Source organism: Ambystoma mexicanum, chromosome 3q (assembly GCF_040938575.1).
Source record: "Ambystoma mexicanum isolate Mex_15411 chromosome 3q, UKY_AmexF1_1, whole genome shotgun sequence".
NCBI classification, from domain to species: domain Eukaryota; kingdom Metazoa; phylum Chordata; class Amphibia; order Caudata; family Ambystomatidae; genus Ambystoma; species Ambystoma mexicanum.
The window spans coordinates 223,504,618-223,530,655 of record NC_090926.1 but is presented as its reverse complement, the minus strand read 5'-3'; the positions used below and the strand labels follow the sequence as shown (position 1 = coordinate 223,530,655).

The following is a 26,038-nucleotide window of genomic DNA, read 5'->3' as shown; positions in this document are numbered from 1 at the left end:
GAGTTAAAAGATGCTCTGGCTGGAGTTTTGGAGCGACCAAATACTTTAGATGCTTTAATTGATTTGGTAGTTCAGTTGGATTTTCATTTAACAGAAAGACATTTAGAGCGTAGATGTTCTCAGGGAGAGGTTAGGTTTCCAGGAAGAATGGAGAGGCCTAAAGTTGAGGTGGTGAACAGAGAAGTGAAGTCAAAGATAATTGACCAGCAGAGTCGGATGAGAGGTCCGTTGTCCAAGGAAGAGAAGGCAAGAAGAAGGGAGAATAATTTGTGTTTATACTGTGGTAGGAGTGGCCATTTTCTTGAAAACTGTCCTTTTACCCCCAAGAAGATCTCCAATTCTTCAGGCAGAGTACAACAAGTGGCTAACCCAATACAGACAGCGGTTCCTCACATATAAAATAAAAATATATTAAAAAAATTAAAAAAAAAAAACTGTGAACGTATCCTTGATGTTTGAAAAAGTAATTTTAGGCTCTGGGCCAATAATTATTGATTCAGGAGCTACGGGTAATTTCATGGATAGGGTATTGGCAAAAACTCTAGGTGTTCCTTTAGTTGCAAAGAAAGAAGTGGAGCAAGTCAGGGCAGTTGATGGGATATCTCTTTCTTCAGGTCCAATCACTCATAATACAGAGTTACTTGAGATGGAGATGATTGGAGGTCATAAAGAAAATATCTCTTTTGAGTTAATTGAAGCGCCAATCTTGAAAATTATTTTGGGTATGCCCTGGCTTACTCTTCATAATCCAAGAATTGATTGGAGTGCAAGAATTGTATCCTTAGAATCAACCTATTGTCTGGAACATTGTTTTTCAGAAAAATCTCTTGAAGAGAAAGAAAAAGTTGTGAATTCCGTTTCATTTTCGCTTGTAGAAAGAGGGGCAATAGGTTTTGACATTGGAGCAGTTGTGGGTGAACTTCCTACTTGTTATCAGGATTTTTGGGACGTATTTGATGAAAAGGAAGCTGGAGAATTGCCTCCTCATAGACCTTTTGATTGCAAGATAGAGTTGGAGCCTGGAGCTATTTTACCTAGCAGTAGGGTTTATGCCTTGACAGAAAAAGAGAATGATTATTTGAAAGAATATTTAAAGGAAAATTTGGCTAAGGGATTTATTCGGCACTCTCAATCGCCGGCAGCCTCACCATTGTTCTTTGTGCCAAAAGCTGATGGTTCTCTCAGAACTTGTATAGATTACAGGGCGGTAAATAGAATGACAGTGAAAAATCGGTATCCTCTCCCTCTCATTTCAGAAATGTTAAATCAAATCCAAGGTGCTACCATATTTTCTAAGTTGGATTTACGTGGAGCTTATCATCTTGTACGGGTCCAAAAGGGGGATGAGTGGAATACGGCATTTAAGACCAGATTTGGGCTGTACGAGTACCAAGTGATGCCTTTGGTCTTTGCAATGCCCCAGCGGCTTTTCAATTTTTTATCGATGAGGTTCTTTGGGAATTTCTTGATGTTTTTGTTATCGTTTATATTGACGACATTTTGATTTTTTCCCAGAATTTGGAGAAACACAAGATTCACTTGTCAAAGGTCTTAAGAAAATTGAGAGAGAATAATCTTTACGCTAAATTGGAGAAGAGTCAGTTCCATACGGATTTGGTAGAATTTTTAGGATTTGTGATCACTCCTTGTGGCCTGGAAATGAATCCAAAAAAAGTGGAAGCGGTTCGTGATTGGCCTACTCCAACTAAGGTGAAGGAGATCCAGAGCTTTTTGGGATTTGCCAATTTTTACCGAAGATTCATTGAAGGCTTCTCCAGTTTAGTAGCTCCAATTACTCGACTTTTGAAAAAAGGAGTTCCATTTGTTTGGGAAGCTAAGGCTGAGGCTTTTCGAATTTTGAAGGAGAAATGAATTACCTCTCCTATCTTGATTCATCCTGATACTTCCAAACCATTTTTTGTAGAGGCTGATGCTTCCAATGTGGCAGTGGGAGCAGTGTTGTCTCAGAGGCATAATGTTACAAGACAATTGCATCCAGTGGCCTACTTTTCTAAGAGGTTTTCACCTGCAGAAGAAAATTACACCATTTCAGACCAAGAGATTCTTGCTATCAAAGCAGCATTTGAAGAATGGCGACATTTTTTAAAAGGAGCACGTCACACTGTGACAGTATTAACTGACCACCGAAATTTACTTTTTTTGAAGACAGCAAAAACTATGACACCTCGACAACTTAGGTGGTCCATATTTTTTGTGGATTATGACTTTATAGTAACTTTTAAGCCAGGTAATCAAAATAAAAAAGCAGATGCTCTGTCACGGCAGTTTCCAGAAAGTGAAGTTAAGTCGGTCTGTGAGCCACTTCCATTGATCGCTCCAGAACGTTTTGTTCTTGCTGGGATTGAAAAGGAGAACGAAATCTTCAAGAAAGTATGGGAATCCATCTCTGAGACACAACTTGAAGATTGGGTTCGTTTGGATCCAGCTCGCAAAATTAAAGATGGTTTACCTTATCTAGATGACAGACTCTATTTATCATCAATTGAACTTAGAGAAAAAATGTTGAAGGAGTGTCACGAATCAGTTTTGGCAGGACATCCAGGGTATCGGAAGACTCTTGAGTTGGTCAGAAGAAATCTTTGGTGGGATAAAATTCGACAAGATACCCTTAATTTTGTTAAGACCTGTGAAGTTTGTGCTAGATCTAAGAATCTCATCGGAAAGCCTTCTGGGTTATTGGAGCCGTTACCAGTTCCACTGCGGCCTTTGTACTGAGTGTCCTTAGATTTCATCACGGATCTTCCACAAGATAAAGGTTGTACATCGGTATTGGTTGTAGTTGATTTACTCACTAAAGAAGCACATTTCATTCCACTGAAGGGAGAGGTTACCGCTGATAGTCTAGCTCACAGTTTCTTGCAAGAAGTGGTAAGATTACATGGAATTCCCAGTCAGGTCATCTCAGATTGAGGGTCTCAATTTATTTCTAAGTTTTGGAGAGCTTTTTGTAAGAGATTGGGAGTTGAGGTATGTCTATCATCAGGTTACCATCCTGAAACCAATGGGCAGGTAGAAAGGATACATCAGGAGTTGGAAAAATATTTGAGGTGTTATCTGCAAACAGGTGAAGAGTGGGTAGATGTGTTGTGGGTTGCAGAATTCGCATATAACAACTGTAGTAATATGCCACCTCTATGTCTCCGTTTTATTTGGGACGAGGTTTTCATCCTCGTTTTCTTAGTATTGAGATCAATAATGATTCAGGAAACCCAGAAGTGGAAAAGAGACTAGAAGTCATGAAAAGAAACTTGGAAAAGGCAAAAGGGGTGTTGGTGGAGAGTAAACAAAAATACAAAGGGTTTGCTGACCTTAAAAGAAAGATTAGTCCTCAATATAGTGAGGGAGATTTGGTGTGGTTATCAACCAAGTTTTTGAGAATTAAAGGAAGAAATAAGTTTTGCCCTCGTTTCGTAGGACCGTTTGTTGTCGAAAAGGTGATAAATCCTGTGGCTGTTCGTCTTAGATTACCCAGACATATGAAAACTCATCCAACTTTTCATGTTAGTTTATTAAAACCTGTGGTTAAAGGAACTAGATTGACACCTACTCCTTCAGCAGTTGTGATTGAGGAAGATGCTTCAGAAGAATTTCTGGTTAAGAGAATTCTGGACTCTAGAAGAGTGAGAGGAAAGCTACAGTATCTCATTGATTGGGAGGGTTTTGGTCCTGAAGAGCGCACTTGGGAGAAAGCAAGTGATGTGCATGCTCCTCGTTTGGTTGAAAGAGTCCATAAAAAATTCCCATTGAAAAGTGGCCCAGGGACTGGGCGTTAGGAGGGGGGTACTGTCAGGTACTGTCAAGTTGGAGTGACATATTCTTTTACATACAGTAACATATACTCATTTACATTGGGTCAGGGGAGACATTGGGTCAGGGGAGACACATATTTAGTATAGAAAGGTTTTGGGAAGTTATTATGGGTTATATTTTTAAACAGCCAATTTTGCCCTTAACCTTCATTGCAGTCTATGGAAAATGCCCCAAGCCAAGATGGAGGTTCTCAGTCTAAATTCTAATTGGCTGGAGATTGTTTATAGGGAGGACAGTGAATATTCTAAACTGCCTTTCATCGTCTTTGCCCAGCTGAGAGGTTGTGTGCTATGCTGCTCCTGCTTAACTTGTTCAGGGGTGTCAAGTTTCAAGCAGTCGAGCGGCATCTTTGAAAATATAACAGGAGTCGTTTATGGAGTTTCGTGGAGACACAGGACAGGAGTGAGAAATTTCCAATTTTCTGAGAAAAGAAGTTTTCAAGACTCTATCACGAGATAAGTGACTTTCCATGTTTTGATGAACTTGTAAAAAGGTTATATTAATTTAAAAGGATTGAAATCGCAAACTCGTATCTAAAAACTGTAGCGCGTACGTTTGTTTTCTTTCCTACGTATCATTTCAAACTAGCGCATGATTTTTCCGTTACCTTGAGCCAGCGCGAGTGACTCTGCGCGTGAGTGTAGCGCGAGCGTGAACTTTTGACTCGCGTTTTCTGTTCATATACGCGAGGGTTTTTCTACGTGAGTTCGCGTTTGTATTTTATTACACGTTTCGAATCTGCGCGTGCGCAAGAACAAATCTATGTGGAGCTTCCGCGCGAGCTCTCAGAAGTGTCACGTGATAAAATAAAAGCGCGTGTGCTTTTTTCCCGCGATTTGGTTTTTGCGCGTGTGCGTATTTTTTTGTGGGTTGGACTTTAGCGCGAGTGTGTTTAACTCGCGTCTTGGACTTTAGCGCGTGTGCGTTTTACCCGCTATTTGGATTTTCAGCGCGTGTGCGTAATTCCCGCGACTTGGAGTAAAGCGCGTGTGTTTTTTCCTGCAGTTTGGATTTTTCAGTTCGAGTGCGTATTTCCCGCGACTTGGACTAAAGCGCGTGTGTTTTATCCCGCGGTTTGGATTTTCAGCGCGTATGCGTTTTACCCGCGGTTTGGATTTTTAGCGCGTGTGCAGGATTTTTCCACGTGAAGATTTCATCGCAAGTTTAAAACCGTTCAAGAGTAAAAGACACTCTAAAAAGAAAATATAAAAAGAATTACAAGAACTTAAAAGAACTTCCTTAAACTTATTTAAAGAATTTAAGACTTTGTTCAAGAATCTTGAGGTTAAAAAGACGAACTACAAATTTAAATATTACATTCATGGACCTACTGAGAAGGCAGAATGATCTTTAAGATTCTGGTCAACAAGTAAGGAAGTCGTGTCTGCTTATCACTTCTCTGGGCATTCTGAAGAGAAGTACCAGGTATGGTTTTTTGACTATTTTGGTAAAGGATGTAGAGTTTTAAGGTTAGTATAGTAACCCTTTGAGTAATGCAGTGTATTATATGTTTATGTTTTTAACTACAGGTGAAGAACCAGTTAGTCGATAGCTTCCAGCCTGGTGTTTGTTAATTTGTCCCTTCCCCCTTTCCTCTGGAAGTGAGGTAAACTGAGCGGTTATATATATTATCAGCTCAGAGTGCCACATTTTGGGTGGATTGTCGGGGGTTCAGCAGCTTCTGCAGACAATAGGATCTCAGCCTGACAATAACTGATTATCACAATCTGCTATTCCTCAAGTCGGCGAAAACTCTCACACCCAGACAGCTCAGATGCTCTCTGCTTTTTTAGCTGAATACAATTTTGTTGTGACATTCAAACCTGGAAGACTCAATGGGAAGGCTTGTGCTTTGTCATGCCAATTTCCTGGATGCGAACAGGAAAAAGAACTGCTCATCAAGGACGAGTGTTTTGTCTTAGTGAGCATGGAGCTGAGGAGAGGATTACTTCTTGAAGTACAACAGAGCCTGACTGAGGAACAAATTAAGAATTGGGCTCATCAGGATCCAGTTCATAACATTAAGGATGGGTTACTTTACATTGATTCAAAGTTGTTTCTGCCAACAGAGAAACCTTGTGAGAAGCTGATGAAGGATTGCCATCAATCCCTCCTGGCAGGTTATCCTGAGTAAGTCAGAGGAGAATTCTGGTGGAGTACTGTTAGAGTGGATACTACTAATTTAGTGAAGACCAGTGAAGTGTGTGCTTGAGCAAAGAGTCTGGTAGTGAAACCGGTTGGATTACTGGAGCCAGTCCCAATTCTGCCTTGTCCTGGGCATACTGTTTCAATGGATTTTGTAGTAGATCTTCCAAGAGATCAGGGGGTTCAGCAGTTTTAGTGGTTGTTGATGTGTTGATCAAGGAAGGACTCTTTATTCCTATTAAGGGTGAGGTTACTGCAGTGAACATTTTACAGGGAGTAGTTGGATTACATGGGGCCTCATTACGGGTTGGGCGCAAAGGGATTACCGGCACCGGTAAGGACACCCGTACCGGTAATCCCTTTGCGGGTCCCTTCCTTAACGCCTGGTCTGACCAGGAGTTAAGGACGGGACCTGTTAAGGGACTTTAGAGCTAATATTAGCTCCTTCCCCATTCCCATTGAGCCCTATGGGGGCTGAAATGGGAATGGGGAATGGTTTGTTCAATGGGGACTTACTGGTCCCTCCAAGGTCGGAATGGACCGGTAAGTCCCCATTGAACCAGGGCGGACTCGGTACCGGTATGGGAGGTAGTCATGGTGCAAATAGCGCCATGATTACCTCCATACTCGGAATGAGGCCCATGGTCTACCTAGTAAGATTGTTTCTCACAGAGGATCACAGTTTGTGTCTATGTTTTGGAGAGCCTTTTGCAAAGATCTGGGAGTGGAGATGTACTTGTCCTTGGATTATCATCCTGAAACTAATGGGAATGTGGAGCAGGGGAACCAAAGAGTTAGAAACATACCTTAGATGTTATTTTAAAACAGGAAGTAGTTGGGTGGATCTAATATGGCTTGCAGAATTTGTGAGCCAAATTAGATCCTTCCAACTACTCAGTAAAAGATTCAACCTTTATGTCCCCTTTATTTTGTACTCTTTATTTTTCATCCTCGTTTCCTGCAGGAATTGGTTGGAGAGGAATCTACATATCCAGCAGTAGAGAGCATATTACAGGCCATGGAATCTGGTTTGGAGAGAGCGATTTTGACTTTACAAGAAAGTAAGCTTAACTACAAGATGTTTGCCGATCTGAAATGTAGACGAGGTACAGAATATTCCATGGGAGTTTTGGTTTGGTTGTCCACAAGGTATCTCAGTTTGAAAGGAAGGAATACATTCAGTCCTAGGTGTGTGGCACCATATGAAACTGAGAAAATAATCAACCCAGTAGCTGTAAGATTAAAGTTATCCTTGGTTAGGAAGGTTCATCCCACAATCCACGTATGTTTGCAGTACTGAAGGGAACCAGGTTAGATATTCATCCTGCCCCCGTTTCTACAGAAGATAACTCAGAGCAATTTAAACTTAACTGTGCAGTTTGCCAATGTGCTTCTTTTTTCTCATCCACTGAAAATCTTCATGCATCCTTAAGGATGGAAAGGCTGTGTTATTTGTTATTTTATACACATCCCTCTGCCCCGGGGGTGTCTTTTGTTCAGCTGTTGAGCTAGTCAGCTGTAGATGAGATGCCTTGGTGGGTCTGTGGGGTTCAGCAGCTCCTGCGGATCAAGCTTGTCAGGACCTGACAACTCACCCCGGTACTTTAGAATGCTGTTTTTATTACATTTGAGATATTCAGCAGTTCATTTATTCAGTCATTGACTGAAGAGGATAGAGAGGATTTCCAGAACCATACTGCAGCTTTGAGATCATGGTAATTCTATACAATCAAACCTTGATATACTTGTGTAAGTTCTCAATTTCTTGGTCATCACGGAGAACAGAAGCCAGGAATTTTAGAAGAATATTGGACTCTATTGCAATGCAAATTGTGGGTTAAATGATCTTCCATAATTTTAATGTTTTTGGATGACTCCATAAAATGTTGGGGAATGAACACTTACTTGTGCATTTCCAACAGTAATGATTGTCTTTTAGGCAAGTGTGAAATACATCATGCTGATGTCTTTGAGGTGTACGTTTCGCTGAATCAAGAATGTCTATCTTGCTACAGCTATCAGCAGCCACCTGTTTATGCAAATCATATGATCTTGCAATTGCTATGGCTAATAGCATGTGCATGCAATGTTATAGCGTGTACCTAAAGGATAGCTTGTAAGTCCTATGTGAAGAATCTTTTCTAGAGTCTGAAACATTTGGGCATTAGTATATTTTTTATACATGTTTGCCTCATGAGAGAGTGATTGATTGAAGCTTTTTAAATTACGTGGACAACGCTCTTGCTATACTATTAGTACATATTTTATTTTCATATGAAACCAAGTCCCCTCCTTGCATTATATTTCAGATGTATTTTATTGCTCTGATGAATATGGTTGTCCACAAGATTGTTTTGCTCTTGATTTCGATGACATAATTCCTCCAAATGCAGGCCTCTGAAAATACGGCAGTGTACATCTTCACAGTCTACACATGGAGAGCGAGCAACTAGACAGCTACATCATTATGCTTACAGGGAGTTGTCAATGCAGAGTTGGCTTTCATCTTGCAGATCAGTGATCCATCTGAAGGTGTTGCAGGCCGAGAAAGCAGAGTGGTAATTATTCAATGGAACAAATCCCCCCTCTTTACAGTGCAAATTGATTGTAAAGAACCCATCTAGATTGTTTAATAATTCAAAGGAATTTGTGAAGGGCTGAATTAAGATAGACAATAAACAGTGCATTCTGTGTGCATTTTAATGTTAATGGAACTTAACAAATACTTCTAATTCTTTTGATGTATTTCATCAAGAATAACAAGAGCAACTCTTGAAAGTGTGACTGCGACTCACCTGTTATCATTGATGTCTGTAGCATTGCCTGTGGCCGCCGTTCCAATGTCATCAGCGGCAAGGTGGAAATGAACAAGGAAACAGAAAAATGAAAACATTGTCAGAACATGTTGCTTTTCTATGTCTCTAATTCGATTGTGAGGTACTATCAAACTTTCACAAACCCTGTTACTTTTTCTCAAAGTTGAACCACATATCCACTGTCATTCCTAGTTTTGGTGTTACACTTTCCAAACTAGTAAACAAAATAACTGAAGTGCAAACTACAGAATCCTATCAGAATCCACAGGCAAGATAGCCTTTCTGTTTTGTATCCAATCCTATTACATGAAAGGTAACTACACACATAATTTGTGTTCTCCTTTATATTAATATCTTTGGCTCAATTCAGTTGTAGTAACAGTTAAATATGAGAGCCTCTCAATAGCTTGAACAAAATATGTTTGCCAAAGCACACGTGTAGGCTTCCTTGTTTGCCTGAAAAGATACAAGGTGGAGTCATCAATCACTTGAACACAAGATGACTTCAGTAGCTAAGTGAGCAACAATAAGATGGCTGCACCAACAACAGGAACAGAAGGAAGAGAGGGCCATCATCCATGGAAAGAGCAACAAGATGGGGTCATCAACCACAAGAAGGAAGGCAAGATGACTATCCCAATAGCATAACGAGATGACCATACCAACCACATGAATATCATTAACTTGGCAGCACCAACCATCTCAAAGATGGCAGCTCTGCTAACCTCATGAACAGAAACAAGATACTGGCAGCAACTACATGGACAGAAACAAGATGGCTCCATCCAGCCCCCAACCATAAACAAGATGGCTCCAGAAACCAAAGGGATAAGAACGAACTAAAACTCTGCCAATCACACAACTAGACATATGTTTTTTCTACAAACCACATGAACAGTTGTAAGATGGCTCCACCAACTAGGACAGGGGTCTTCAAACTGTCGCTCTCCAGATGTTTTAGACGACTCACATGATCCCTCATCACAGTCTATGATAGCTAGGGTGGATGGGAATTGTAGTCTAAAACATCTGGAGAACTAGCTGAACAGAAAGTAATTATATGAAAATAACTCCTACAAAAATGTACTCAACAATAACATCCTCTCAAAAATAATGTCAGCCAATATTATAGCGAGAATAGAATCTGCCCAATTTAGCATACTGCTAATACAAGTTATGGGGCTGTTAATGCCATGGTGATATGGTTTGCAATATTACTAAGGGGATATTACTTTTGGGGATAACTAGATAGTGTAGATGCTCAGAAACAAGGCATATTTATGAACAGAACCAATATAGCTCTGCACACATTGCCCTTAGAAACAAAATAGCATCCTTAACAGCTTAAGCATGTGCATGAACAGAAGCTAATTAAATCTTTAAATCCCATAAACAGAAACACAATGCTTTAATCACATACAAATAAACAATACAGCTCTCTCAATCCATAAACAGAAACACAATATTACCACCAAACATTAATATACATATACACAAAAAGTATGCACCAACCACCTAGATGGAATGTTAGCTCCATCAATCATATAAAGAGAGACAAGATGATTTAATCAATCACACAAATAAAAAGAGGTCCCTGCACAGATTATATGAACAGGAACAGCATAACTGTCCCACCTACATATACAGGACATAAACAAGATGACTACAGGAAGCCCAGGAGTAGAAACAAAAGGATATTCTTCAACCACCAGAACAACCACAAGGTGGCCCCAGCTCTCAGCTTTGCCCACAATTTCAATGTTCAGATGATCTTCAATTACATAATGTCATATTTTGAAGATCGTTCAGTAGCAATGCTCTCAAAAGTGATGTTGATACAGAAACCTGCAACAATATTCTGAAAAGTGTACACCCTTCTAGAAAGCTCACTTATATATGCAGGAAAAGTACTAGAAATGCTTGGAACAGGGATATGGCAAACAATGTCTGTCAGGATTGCTGTTTCGGGGTGATCAAAATCCATACCTTAGCACTTCCCGCTTCAAGGCCCTACATTGAAGCAAAGAAGTAGATGGAAAACAGAGAGAGACGGTTAAGGGCCATCTGTTCGGGCAGCCCTCCATCTGCCACCTCGACTTGGTCTCTGCCAACTGCCCTTCACAGCCTGCCTCACCTGGGGTCTGGAGAAGTGACCTCCAGGCTTGGAACAATCTCAGTCTTACAACACTAAGTCCAGTGGATGTCTTCTGGCCCCCTCAGTCTCCCTTGGTGCCACGTTTGGATTTCCACTCCTCTTTAACAGCTGTGTGGAGAAATAGGAAACCCATGTGCGGTGGGTAGTGGGCTACACACACCAGTCTGGGAGGGCGGTGATGTCGCTGACAAACAGACACCACAGCAGTTGACTGCCATATGGCAATTCTGACCCTAGCTCAAACTGCTCACTCTCTCCTTCTATATCAAGGCTGGCTTTAAAAAGTTAATTCTTGTTATATAGTTCAGTATTTTTGAATAATCTAAATAAAGAGTTAAAAAAAAAGGTTCATTCATTTGGCTTCCATGCCTGTTCATTAGCAAACATTATAGCATGTTTTTTTCTGCAAAGCTTTGGCTTCCTTTAAATCACCAATATCCACATCCAACTCACTTACCATTGTCCACATTTATCTTCTGATAAGGAATCTGGGTGCTATCGGAGGAGCTGCTCCCATTTGTTGAGCATACATTTACAGGGCTGGAAAGAAAGTAAAAGACAGAATTAACAACAAAAGAAAAAAAAACACATATTTATGGCTTAGCATAAGCACTATTTTACTGGATTATTTTCCAGTTCTTTATTCCCCTTCACCCACACAGAAAGAGTTCTTTGAATAGACACAATTTGTATTTCTTGTTTGAAAGCAATCCTTATGGAAGCTATAATTAGGGAGGAAGCAGTGAAAAGTGCACCTGCACATGCTTGGAAGAGCATGAATGACCCTTACATCTCACTGTTAATCAAACTTCCCTAGGGGATGAGTTGGAAGGTTATTCTGCATATCTATTGACACACTCAGAGGTGTCTCTGCCAGTACTGCTCACAGGGGTCCCAACTGAGATGCTGTACCTAGAAGCATTAGCCTCGTGGTGTTCATTGTACAAACGAACACAGCAAGAAACATTACAAAACAGAAGCCAGTTCCCGTCCATGTATAGACAGATGTTCAGAGTTGCCTTTCTTGCAGGGGAACCGTCCGTTTTTGCCACTTACTTTCAAGGTTGATAAACTAAGTGAGTTTTGCAAAACAAATTCCTGCAACTGCGGTTCTAGATTCTCTAGACACTGTTGAGCTTTATTTGCCTTCAATATATTATTTTTATTGGTATTTCAAATTCATACAAATAATTTACAAAACAATCACAACTGAGTTCCTTGAGTACCACATACATTTCTAAAAACTATGCATTGTTCATTTTAGCTAGGAGGTGAGAATGTAATTGTACAGTAATCATGGTATGGATCCGGGGGCACCTTACCATTGGATATGTAATCTGTTGCAAAGTCATTGTTGCAGCGTCTCTCTGGTAACCCCAATATCTTCTATCACTGGTGACACTTTTATTTCAACATTCATGACTTCACCACATATTTCCAGTTTTCATGTCAGCTGCTTGTACCATATCGTAACATCTTTCTTGGGACATCTCCTAGTTTGATAATCACATTTTTCCAACAGCATCACAGCATCCATGCCCACCACCCTCCATTTGGCCACAGAGAGATGTGGGTCAGTGCCCCACACCAAAATTGCAATGCTGTAGAAATAAAAGCATATTCCATATCAAGAACTATAAAACCAATCCATCTATCTTTAATAGTGGTTTGACCTTGATTCGTTTTTATGATGTTTGGGTGACTACATGCTTTATTTTGGTGCAGCATCTTTGCATGGTCTAACGGTCCCATAGAGTGTGATAAAATAAACCTATTAATGCATGGAAGCATACGCATTCCAACGCTGAACACCTAACCATGTGTTGTATTCCATTTCTGGAAAAATATATTCTGTAGGAGTTTGTGAGCTGTATATCTGGAGCTTAGCACTAACTGCCACTTTTCTCAGAGAGGCAAAGGCCTCTGTCCAATTCTCTTCTTACATGCCCTCAACTACTACTTTATAGTATGTGACGAATAATTAGATGTTGTCATTTCTCCCCAGGGGGAAACCCCTTTCCATGAGGCCAGAGAGGTGAGGCTGCTACCCGGTAGTCCCCTTGGGGGTGGTATGATGAGGGAGGATATAATGGGGAGGAACTCCCCCCCCGGGGAGAAGGAGAGCCATCTAAGGTGTAGCCCTTATAGGAACATCACACCCTCACACATTATAGCCTCTTCTTCCTCTGCTAATCTCTTTGTAGATACTAGGCCTATGTGTTGTTGTAAAGTAGATTACCTCAAGGTCCTGGAAAGCACTGAGACGAAGAAGACACTAGGAACATAGCTAACCTGCAGCGGTATAGACTTCCATGGAGGCGTGGTCCTGCTTACGCGATAAAGACCAAAGTAGGACTACCTGTCAGAGAGATGCAGCCAACCAGATGAGAGACCGGGAAACCCGGGAAGCACGATGGAGATGCATAGAATGCCAGGATAGAGCCGAGAGCAGTCCACTCCTGGAGTCAAGAGGATAATGGGACTCCTTCACCCTACAGCATGCAGACAGTACCGGGAGCCTGGCAGACGGTGACGCGAAAGCCAGAAGCATCGTCCATCCCGTCGTTCCAGGGGCCGGACAGGAGATTCGCAAGGCAAAGGAACCGAGATGCAAAAATGCCAGCGCAACACTCCAATCAAGAGAAGACCCCAGGAAGAACGGGTTTCGCATCCTGGGTGCAGACAAAGTAACAGGAGGGGCGCAGAGACTGGCAGGAGCCGAAAGTTGCGGGAGACATGATCCCTGTACCGAGATTACAAGCAGGACTATCTTCCTCGGGGCACTACTTAGCAAGCGAGGCAGGTAAGGGGACATAAAGAGAGGGGGAGAGAAAGCGGGTCGAGGACCCAATCCAAGAGAGTCCAAGTGAGCCAAGCCAAACAAGAACAGAAAGAAGGATAGAGGACCCAACCCAAGAGAGTGTCCTAGTGTCAGTACTCTGCACATGAGGCAGCCAAGGGAACATAAAGAGAGCGGGAGAGAAACCAGGGTCGCGTACCCAAATCAAGAGCGCAATACGAGTTATCTTTCTCATGGCAATACTTGGCACAGAAGTGGACCAACTGGGCCAAACCAAAGAAGAAGAGAGAAACCAGGATCGCGGGCCCTCACAGCACTCAGAGTTGGGTGTTGTAAGTGTAAAACCTAATGAGGAGAAGACCAGGGGAATGGAGTAATTCCCCCTGGTTGTAGGAGAGTGTGTCATAACTACCAGGAGAAGGGAGTCATTCCCTTAGTTAGATGGACTGGGAGGAAGGTCCAAAAAGCCTGGGGAAGGGGGTCATTCTACCGGGCTAATTTGAGACTGAGACCAAACTCCAGGGTAAGGGAAGCATTCTTCTGGCTTATGAAGTAACTGTTATTTTGGAACTTTGTGTCCAGGGTAAGGGAATCGTCCCGCCAGGTCTAATATTTGGAACTTTATTTGGAACTTTGTGACCTGGGGAAGGGAGTCATTCTGCCAAATTGTTTGAGACTGAACAGCAGGAGAATGCAGGCATTCTCCTGGCCCACCAAGAAGACATTGTTTGGCACATTGACAATAACCCAGGAGAAGGGAAGCATTCTCCTAAGATCAGCCAAGTGCTTCTTTATTTATTAGTTTATAGTGTATGGGCCAGAAGTAGGGTTTTCTTGACACAGGACGGCGAACAGCTTTCCTTTAACAGACATCCTGACAGTCACCTTAGATCTTTAGGTGAGGCTGGGAAACCCCTCTTAGAAATAGGGAAAGATAGGAAGTCTCAAATATGCCACCTTTGTGTCAGAGTCCGCCTTCTGCACCCTTACAAGTAACACAAGGTTTCTCTCTCTCTTGACATTATTTCCCATGCACTAACTACCCCAGCCTCGTCCACTAACTAAGAGTACACTCTACAACCCATCTTCTAAAGCTGCCCTTGTTTTCTTATTTATTTTAGCAATGTAACAGCATGGACCAGACCCCATCGGCCGTCAAAGGTCTTCACAATAAAAAACGATAAACATAAATATAGAAACGGGTCCTAAAACAGCCAGGTAAGGCATTGTCAAAGCATACAAATATTGAATTAATTTTAAGAATTTACAGCAAGAGGCAGGATAGCACAGATACATAAGGCTAATAGTATAGTTCAAAGGGACAGTGTTCCATAAGAGCTTGAGTGCATACAATAGGGGAAATCTTGTTTGAAGTTTCCAGGTTAGTCGGCTTTACAAAATTTAGGATTAAATCTCAGAAGGTATGGGAAAGGGAGACACAAAGGCTAAAAGCGTTAGGCATGGAGTGAGCCAGAACCTTGAGTATATCACACGTTAAGGGCAGGAGTAATGAGAAACCTATAGCATCTCAAAACAGCTATGTAGCAAAGGCATCATTGAAAGCGCAGTGAAGTCAGCAGAAGACATTTTTTTAAACCAATTTTTATTTAACCAAATTTGGCTGCGGCATACCGATCACAATAACAGATTGCTGCGTTGAACACATACAACAATGAACAGACAGGTCCTGCACCTCCCCATTACCCCCACCCCTCATCCAACCCTCCCATATTCGTCCCCCCATCTAAACCCTGGTGATGCTGTTTAGTGTTTCAAAAAAGCTGAGCTGGGGTTGGTTTATGTGTTAGGGCTGGGCAATTCTGTGAAGTTGGTTGTCCATTGAAGCGGTAACTTTTTTTTCTGTAACAAGTAGATCCCACACTTTAGCCCATCACATGGCTAGAATCAAGCCTTCCTCTGCTTTCTAACAACAGGCCAATGAAATTCTTGCTGCCAGCAAAAGGTGGGTAATTAACTTTGCAGAAGTACCCGACTATGCATGCATCCCCTCAAGTGGAGCCCCCAGCAGTACTGTCAACTGGTCCATAGGCAGTTGAACTCCCATTATATCCTTGATGATGGTTACAACTTCCTCCCTAAAAGGACCGGGGAATCGATTAGTTCTTCCACATGTGAAAATAGGAGCATCTGTGGCCACATTTACGCCAGCAGTTAGGATCTAGGCTATGTTTGAATTTGTGTAGTGAGGCGGGGGGTAGAGGGAATACCACCTGTATGTCAACTTAAACCTACACTCCCTGTTCGTAACACATCTAGAGGATGAGTAATTACGCGCCCATACCTCCAGCCATGTGAGATCTTCAATAGGGTGGCCCACATTCATCTCCCAGGTAGTCATATATTTTGGTTTTTATCACTAACACATCGTTTCTCAGTATCTTATATACTCTGGAAATGCAGACCTGAGAAATCCCTTCCCAATGGAAAGTTCCAGAGCACTGGGGGCCCATACGGAGCAGATGAAAATGTTAAGGAGGAAAACATGCCAGCATGTAAATGCTGCATTCTAGTGAACTTTCTAGTGGTTCCTGAATTCCTATTGGTCAAGTCACATTCAAAATAGAAGAGGGATACTGTCCGGTTTCCCTTTTTAGCAGGTCGAACCAGGTCTCTGGTCCTACTTAAATCAGCTTGGATTTATTTATTTATCTATTTATTTCTATTTAGTTATTTAAGGGAGAGTTGGACATTAACTGTCTTTCAGTGTGTGGATAACATCCCAAGCCAAGATGGTGGTTCGTGCTTTCCTCCTTGATTGACTGGGGAATGTCTAAGGTCATTTGTAGGACCTAGTCAACTGCCTTTCATTGTCAACACTTCTGTTGAGTGGGTCCGGTGGTCAGGAGTTCCAGATATAAGGGACCATTCTGTTCAGGAGATTAAACTTTGTATGTAAGTAAGACTGGAAAAATTAAGAAGAGCAGTTAACAGAACACACGTGGCAGATCTTCAAGAACTCAAGCTAAGTGACTCTTTGGGCCTCATTACATGGTATGCGGTAACCATGGCGCTATTAGCGCCATAGTTGCCGCCGGTATTTTACTGTGTCCGCCTTGGTGGATGGCGGAATTACCGCCCTACTCCAAGGTGAGCGGGGGCGGTAATTCCCCATTCACCAAGGCACTTCCTCATTCCCATTTTTGCCCCTATAGGGCTCAATGGGAATGGGGAAGGAGCTAATTACGGTACCGCAAATTGCGGTACCGTAATTAGCACCACTGTCCCTTTGCAGGCCCGTTCCTTAACGGCTGGTAAAACTAAAGCCCTCTTAGTAAGGCGGTTACCGGTACCGGTGCCCTTACCGGTACCGGTAAACCCTTACCGCATTCCGTGTAATGAGGCCCTTTGTTTTTTCATCAAAACTTCACTATATACTTGCTTTGAGAGAACAAGCTATTTTTAAATTACTTCAGGATCTGTATGTTAATGCGTAAATCTAATGATTGCCTTTACTAAAAACTTTTTTTAATAGTGCTCGCTTTACTTTATTCCCAGCGAGTTATTTATATAAGGAAACCGTTCCACTTCGGTGAACGGTCGTTTTTTCAGAGGCTCAGCGCTTCAGGTTCCATAACTTAGGAACTGTGGAACAGCTCAGTTTTCTCATAAGGAAAGCTTTCTAAGTTACGCATGTTCCGTAGTTTCCATTACAAACTATGTTGAGCGCGCCGGCACGAGTAATACATGCAGATTTGTTTTCTTTTGACATTAAGGTTTATTTCTTGCGTGGTCTGCACAGCATTCTTCCTGTGTGAGGGAAGGTAGCTTTATTTTGATAAGCGCCGGTTGCGCGTGCAGTGACTGTGACAAGCCCTGGAGACAGGAGGAGCTCAAAAGCACGCAGTTTTACATGGAGTGAAAACAGAGAGACAAGGAGAACAGAGCATCATAAGATAAAGTAGACATTTTCTTTTTTAACACTTTATTTCTAGTTTTCAACAAAGCATTAAACCATGTTAGAACCAAATACTGAGCTTGAACAATAAACAGCTACATTAAAAGGTTATATGCAAGCAATATAATCATAGAATCACAGTAGAAAATCCAACATCTAAACACCAAACTCAGATTCTCTAAAAGTACAACTTAACACAACTTAACACCACATAACAAACAAAATAACAAGACAAGACAAGACAAGACGGACAACAAATAAACTCACACCCACATCCCTAACCCTCATACCCTTTATTCCTGTCAAAAATACATAACTCACACCCCAATATTCATTTATCAATTTCCATAAAATTCATTGAAAGGTCCCCAAAGTTCATCATATACTGCTACCTTTTGCTGCCTACATAACAAACATTTCTCGTATTTTGAAAGAATCTTCATATCACAAAGCCATCCCTCAACAAGAGGCTTTTTCCTTGTTTTCCACACCTTTAACACCTGCCTAATCGCCACCACTATGCTTCTGTTAATCCAATTTCTAGTTACATAATCAATATTTCGTCCGAATCTTGGAGATTGCAGAATCACTGATAAAGGGCTTTGTGGAAAATTGATGGCCCAAACTGCCTAAATTCTGTCCAGCACATCCTTCCAATATTCCATCACTCTATCACAGTACCATAACATGTGCAACAGAGTACCTTTTTCCTTCTGACAACCCCAGCAATAATCATTTTCCACCAATCCTAGACCACACATACGGACAGGAGTCTAATAAATTCTACCCAATACCCTTTCGTGAATGTAACACAAGTTTAAGTCAATTTTTGCCTTAACCGGGACCTTCCAGATTTGTTCCCATTCCTTCACCAAAATATCCTTGCCCAACTCTTCAGACCATGTCATTCTTAGCTTCTCCCATGAGGTCAACCAAGTACTCTCCAAAGGTATAAAGTTCATGATATCCAACAGTTTCTGCTGCATTAAAGAAAACAACCCACATATCTCTGGTTTCTGCACAAACAATGTGTATAACATCTGCTGCCTTTTAGAAAGCAAATACTTCAGAATTCTATACCTTTCCTGTTCCCTCCCACTCATTCCATATGCTCTATCCTTTTTTCAACTTTATATTGAAATCCCTTCCTGAATAAAATACTCACACCTCTTGAATTTGCAGAAAAACAGTTTGATTTATCCTTGTCATATTTAGAAGTATTCAGCTATTGTCTAGTTTCATCAATTAAGTGCGTTTCTTGTAGTAAGAAAACAATATCAGCCTTGGACCTCCACAGACGTGCCATAACTTTCCTCCTCTTCCTAGGGCATCTCACACCTCTTACATTCCACGTTACCACCGTCAAATGATTTATCCCCATCACGACAGTCTACTATACCCCGGTGTACCAGGAACCATCAAATACACGTGGCAGCAAAATTCGAAAAACTAAGTAAGCCATCAACCCATACAAACAACACAAAGAAAAATACACACAACACAAATCCACAAGACACAACAATGAAATCAAGAGCAAACAATAACTATTAGTGAGAGTTTTGAGTAAAGAGAAAGTAAAGGGCAATTAACACTGCTGCATGTTAAAGTACGTTTAGGTTATGAGAAAACACTATTGACATTTCTTCAAGTTATAGTTTTTAAAGATACTCTTCATGGTCAATAGTTTTAAAAGATATTCTTCAAGGTGAAAGATTGAACAATTCTGAAACTATTAACATGGAACTCTCATCAAGAGTATAACTTTATGAAACTCTGAGGGAGTAACATGTCCATTCTTGGAGCCAAGTTCTGTAAAGTGAGTTTTCAAGAAAGTAAGAAAGTCAAGTTCCCTTGCCCATTGAGAGATATGTTTCCTAAGCAAAAGCAGAGATCCTCTTGGCAGGTTGCAGAGGAATGCCAGGTAAAGATTTAGTATTGATTGGTGGATTTTGAGGGTTAAAGAGGAGGAGGCTGTTGTTGATCATATGTGTCATGTGCTTTCTTTCCCTCTGCAGATTTCCATGAACTAGTTGGAAGGAATCTGATTTTTTATTTGATCCACTTCAGCTTTTCCCAGAAGGTGTTCTGTGCTCAGCTGTTAATTCGGGGAAGTTGAGTGTGTAGCGCATTTAAGGGTCTGCCGGGGTTCAGCAGCTTCTGCAGACTTCAACATAAGACTCAGCCTGACAGATTACAGGAGAAGAAGTTAAGCCCTCCGTTCAGGAGCCGCAAGCAGGTTGGCAGGGTAGCGGAGAGAAACAAGGCAGACCAGGATACACAGCGAGCAGGCGAAGCGTCTCTCAGGGGTCAGAAGGGGAAAGACCCTTCTCCCTACTGGAAAGCAGCTGACCTACCTGATGGAAGAAGAGGGACCGCATTGGTTCGTGTCGGTAAAGCAGCCCAGAGGGAACCCGCAGCCGCAGAGCCGCCATAGCTGGAACGAAGTCGGAGGAAGGGAAGACTCAGGACCGACCGCAGCCCAGACCAATCTTCGTAAAGGTAGGGTCCAACACGGAGAAGAAAGGCTAGTGGTACAGATAAGAAGGGTGGAAATATCCCGGAAAGGAGGGCTGAGAAAACTGCCCATGAAAAAGACTGTGGGAAAGTAAAATGTGAAGCAATACGGGTCTGGAACCTGCACCTACACGAAGGAAAGTCCATCAGTCATCTTCATAGTCGCAGTACCGGGCAGGTTACAGAACCAGGTCTGCCACACTACCAGCAGAGAATTCTACGGGTCAGGGATCCAATCTACACTGGGGAGAAGTGTGCAAAAAATGAGGCCAGGGGAAGGGTGTCATCCCACCGTTTGTTGTGAATTGTGAAGTAAGCCTGAGAAAAGGCCTGGGGGAGAGAGGCAGTCCCCCTGGTGTTGTGAACTGTGAAGTAAGCCTAGGAAAAGGGCCGAGGAAGGGACACATTCCCCCTGGTGTTGTGAACTGTGAAGTAAGCCTGACAAAAGAACAGAGGAAGGGAGACATTCCCCCTGGCGTTGTGAACTGTGAAGTAAGCCTAGGAAAAGGACAGAGGAAGGGACACATTCCCCCTGGTGTTGTGAACTGTGAAGTAAGCCTGAGAAAAGAACAGGGGAAGGGAGACATTCCCCCTGGTGTTGTGAACTGTGAAGTAAGCCGGACAGAGGAAGGGACACATTCCCCCTGGTGCTGTGAACTGTGAAGTAAGCCTGAGAAAAGAACAGGGGAAGGGAGACATTCCCCCTGGTGTTGTGAACAGTGAAGTAAGCCTAGGAAAATGACAGAGGAAGGGACACATTCTCCTGGTGTTGTGAACTATGGAAGTAAAAGTTAAGAAAGTGTGAGAAGGGAGGCATTCTTCAGGAACCCAATAGTGAAAAAACAATTGTGGGAAATAAGGAATGCTGAACGGAGAACTTTACTGCATTCTAGCATTACAACATGGAACTTTGTTTTGTGCCTTGGAAAGGGATTGAGACCTGGAGAAGGGAGGCAGTCCCTCAGGTAAAGATCCCACCTAAAAATATGAACTGTGATCCGTTGTCCAGAAGAAGGGAGACATTCTTCTGGACCATAAGATCCACTATCTCTTTAGTTTAGTTATAAATGCAAGGGACAGAAGTAGGTTTTTGACACAAGACGGTGCACTCTTGATTTACACAGCCATCCTGACCGAAACCTTAGTATTTTAGTTGAGTTAGGGAAACCCCTCTTAGAGTAGGGAGAGATAGGTTTTCCCTTTGTTTCTGGTATAATAAAAGTTGATGCCAACAACCATGCCACCTGTATGTCAGTCTCCTCCTTCGGCACCCTTACAATACCTTTTATTGGATTAACTGAACATATTATATTGCAATGAAATAATGGATGAGTTTTCAAAGTCACAAATATCTTCATCAGATGATAAAAAGCAAAAGTGAGGGGAAAGAAACAGTAATGAGTTGTATACATCAAAGGATGGCATGCTAAGAATGCAATGCTGTGTGTGATCATCTTATCTAACTTATATAACTTTACACATAAAAACCCCTAGCTTGGAGATAGACCAGTTTGAAATATTGTTCTCTTTATAAGATACTAGCATTTACATAGTTAAAGAAGTCAATGTGTATGTGTTTCCGAACATCTGAGAAGCACTTTCTCAAGACAGGCCTAGTGGACATTGTCTCGGGAGGATAACTCAGGGGCAATGTGCCTGCCTCGAAGGCAAAATGACATTGAGCAACAAAGGTTCGATCCCAAGGTCTGCGCTTAGAAACCTCTGGGTATTAAGCGCATTATAAATAACCTATCATATCATAAAAATGAGTGTATTTCTGTTAACGGAAAAAGTGTCTTTGAGTATACGGTTAAAAAAGACAGAAAAAGCATCTGTTATAGTGTATTAATTTCACTGGTAAAATTGCATTGTTGAAAACATTTGCATCAAGATTGAAAATTTTCAAATTCTGGATGCTCAGTCACAAGACCCTACACTGACTGCCTGCAGTGATAATGTTGTGTAGTAATACTTTGCAAAATATACTGCTATCAAAGGTTGTTTACATATGGGAAGTGCTGTGCTTGGCAAAGAAACATAATTACTAGCACCTACATGAGCCTGAGGGATATATTACCATTGTTAATATGGCATGTTGCTTCATGTACTAAGCTTAAAGTTCATTATAGTGACACATGTAAGCCACGTCTCTGTTGAAACCTCTGTTCTTTAGGCTGAGACTCTTCAAAAACTGAGTTGCCATGTTATTCTGTGTTATTCTGTGTCTTGTACTTGGGAGATCTCCTTTCAATACCAAAACTGATCATTCATTTAGTGAGTGAGCAACCTGCATGAAATGGTGTCCCAAAGGTGTTTCCATATATGGTTCAAGATGATACGTCACTATAGGTTTCTGGCAAGTTTCACCTGAGTGTGTTCCTTGCAGGCATTTCTTGCTTGGATGATGTGCAAAATGTTGGATGATTTGCAAGTTCCATGAATCTGTATTGTTCCGTTCTGTAGGGTTGCTATAGCAGATTCAGTGCAGCTGTGTTGGCAGATTTTGCATCTCCAAATATTGCATGAGTATGTTGCCTGTCTCATTTAATTTGTTCTTAACCAAATGGAATTGCGCTTCAATTCAGAGATTATGCTGGATTGTTTGGTTGCATATATGCAATCAAAGATGAGGGGTATTGAAAATCTGTTTTAGCTCTTCGCCCCTTTTGAATGTTGGTTGTAGGTCCTTAGCAATTCTGTTCAGTTGTGCTAACATTGGGCGATTATTGACCAACTAGAGGTACCAATTCAGAAGTTATGCTTTGTCTGTACTGTATGTGATGAATATAATTATATCCTCAATCCTTTACCTGAGGTAGTGCCTCCCTATCTAGCAAGGGGACATTAGCCGCTACCTGATCCTGACCCTGGGGGCTGCTATATGAGGGAGGACCACATGGGGGGAGGCGACCCTCGGAGAGAAGGGAGGACGCCATTGGGAAAAGTCACATACCCTCCATTCCCTCTTGGTGATGTTTGCCCAATCCCCCAAAACTTAATGGCTTTTTGCACCACTCATACTCATCCATGTACTGAATCCAGTATTAATATTCCCTAAAATGATAACCGGAGCAACACATTAATTACTGAGACAAGGAAGAGACAGGAAGCAGTAATGATTACTTGTGCTCTCATCCTCCTTGACATCTCAGCAGCCTTCATCTCTTTCCTCTCCAACTGCTCCAAAATCGTCTTTCTCCATCCGTTCTCCTCAGCCCTCCACCCAGTCCTCCACAGAATCCCTCAGGGAGCGTCTTTTCCCCCTCCTCTTCACTTCTAACCTTTGCTCTCCCCACGCTCATCTGTTCCCACAATCTCACCTGGTACAACTATGCTGACGACACTCAGATCATCCTGAAGATATGCAACTCCCCATCTCACCCAACCGGACCTGGCATCCTGCCTCTCAGACATGGACCTCTGGGTAACGAGCAGCCACCTGCTCCTCCACTCTGGAAAAATCAAAATTCTAATCTGCAACAAAACAGCTCTCCTTCCCTAACCCATCCCTTGGCCGGATTCATTAGGATCTGCGTCCACTGCATCCCCCTCAGTCAAAAACCTAGGATGCACTTTTAGCTCGGACCTCACCCTCTCCCGTTACATCAATGCAGTCTCCTGATCATGCACCTTCCACCTCTGCATCCTCAAGAAAAACTTTCCTCATCTCTCCTACTCCCATAGAGTTTCCGCAATCATGGCCATCATCGTCTCACGGCTATACTACTCTAACTCCCTCTACCTAGGCGCACCAATTCTGCAGCAAGGCTCCTCCTCACACTTTCCCCCAGAGAATACATCTCCCCACATTGACTCCACTTCACTGGCTGCCATCAGCCGACGGGCCTCCTTCAAAGCCATGTGCATTACCCACTGCACCATTCACAAGAAAGGCCTGGAATTCCTTCAAAACAAGCTCATGTGCTACCGCCCCACCAGAATCCTCAGATCAGGCTCTGCAAACCTCCTGATAGTCTCTCCTTTCATGTTCTCCAGATTAGGAGGTGCCTGTTTCTCCGTCCTCGCACCCACTTTCTGTAACTGTCAGGACTGGCTGGGTTAGTAGCAGGAAGAGTAACAGGATTAACATTGTGCTTTCAGAGCTGGCTGGGTTAGTTGTGCTTTCAGAGCTGGCTGGGTTAGTAACAGGAAGAGTTTGTACATAGAATTAACATTGTGCTTGCCCAAGTCAAGATGGAGCGAAAGAAACTTAATCTGATTGGTTAAAGGAACAATGATATGTTTGGTTTGCCTGATTGGTGGAAAGGACAATGGGTTTGATTCTTGGGAGGCGAGCAAGATTCTAAACTGCCTTTCATCCATAGAAATTCAGTGGCTGGTTGTACATTAGTTAAGCTCCTTAAGTAAGGCCTTTTCAGAGCTCAGAAAATCTACCAAAGAAGTAAGAATATCGTTAGCTGATCCAGTTTCAACAAGACATCAGGTGGGATCGTTCTTTTAAAGATTTTAAGATTGTCACAGTGAACTTTCATTTTCTTTTATAAGAAACCTTAAAGAGTTAACAAGTTTCAAAATTCTTTGAGAAAAGAGACATTTACAGTTAAAGTTATCATAAGGAAAACAAGCTTGAAGATTGTGTGTAGAAGTTTAAAGTTAATTAACTGCGTGTAATGTTCTTCAAGACTGTTTAATGTGTGCGCGAGCTCGCAAGTCGCCGTTTACGTGTTTTTGAAAGCGCGCGGGTATTCAGAGCTATAGAGCGTGTGTCCAACTGAATTGCGCGAGTGAATTTTAGCGCGTGTACATTTTTAACGTGAAAGACGTTTCATGGGAAAGCGTGTGTTGGTTTGCGATAGAGCGCGAGTCCATTTTGATTAAGTGCGAGTTGTTTTTAACGCGTGAACTATTTTACGTGAATTACGTTTCGTTTCTCCGGGTGAGTTCAGTAGCGATAGAGCGCGGGTCAATTTTAACTAGCGTGTGTTATTTTTATCGCGTTTATGTATTTTCTCACACGCGCGGGTTTGGTAAAGAATCGCGTGTGTATTTTAAATGCGAGGACAATTCTTCACGTCTTCTGATTTCATTTGTTTAACGCACACGCTTATCAAGGAAGAAACTATACGTTCTTTGTGTAAATAAGGAAACAATTCACACGCAGAAGGAAAGCAGCATTCCAGAAAGTTAAGGAATATTTATTTAATGTAATTTATGCAAATGGAATTCAATACTTCAGAGAAAGGCTGCATTTTATAAAAGCATTCAAAACTACATAGAGTTAAAAGTACTTTGAAGCAAGAAGAATATCTAGTTCTGAAAGGTGTTTGCAAGGGCTATCACTTTAGGATTCTAAAGAGACTTGAGTGGCTTGAACTATATGCACTACACAAGATATTATTTACAAGATATTCCACACAGATTATTAGCCTCTAAGTCTTTTACTGAGGTTTAAGAGATACCAGAGCCTACCAGAAGGTTGCAGGGCTGCAGTGTCTCCGTTGTTATTTTCTCCAAATTCCCCTTTCCCTTTCTTGGGGTTTTCAGCTCAGCTTATATTTAAGGGTTGAGAGGTGAACTCCTGGTGAGGGTCTGTTGGGCCAGCATCAGCTCCTGTGGAATTCAGTCAAGCCGGACCCTGACAGTAACTCCCTCACCCTAGCTCTACGCATCATAGAGGATCACCTAGCCTTTAGAAAAGCCCTCAAAACCTGTCTGTTCCCCCTGATACCCCCATTTGCCTGTGCCCACTCCCCACCACTTGCATGCAAGTTTCTTCCAGCAGTCCCCGTTTGCACAGTCCCCCTACCTGTCCCTCAGCCACTAGCCTCTTTTCTCCTTTCATCCACTTTGCTCAGCCACCTCCAACTCCTCCTTGGGAGCCGCCCAACAACACATGGAGG

At 42.1% G+C, this 26,038-nt stretch overlaps 1 protein-coding gene across 2 annotated transcripts in view; it reads right to left on the bottom strand.

Annotated features, from left to right (window-relative positions):
- The window catches only part of KIF5A (kinesin family member 5A), a 902,746-nt gene that overhangs the window by 32,663 nt on the left and 844,045 nt on the right, over positions 1–26,038 (bottom strand). Inside the window, exons 26-28 of one of the 2 annotated variants that reach the window (XM_069653595.1) lie at positions 11,405–11,487; positions 8,772–8,799; positions 8,220–8,502 (exon numbers count right to left, since the gene is read on the bottom strand). In XM_069653595.1, coding sequence (XP_069509696.1) covers positions 8,448–8,502; positions 8,772–8,799; positions 11,405–11,487 — 166 coding nt within the window. In that variant the 3' untranslated portion in view covers positions 8,220–8,447. Of the gene's footprint in view, positions 1–8,219; positions 8,503–8,771; positions 8,800–11,404; positions 11,488–26,038 lie in introns of those variants that run through there. The other variant, XM_069653594.1, reaches the window with a different exon arrangement.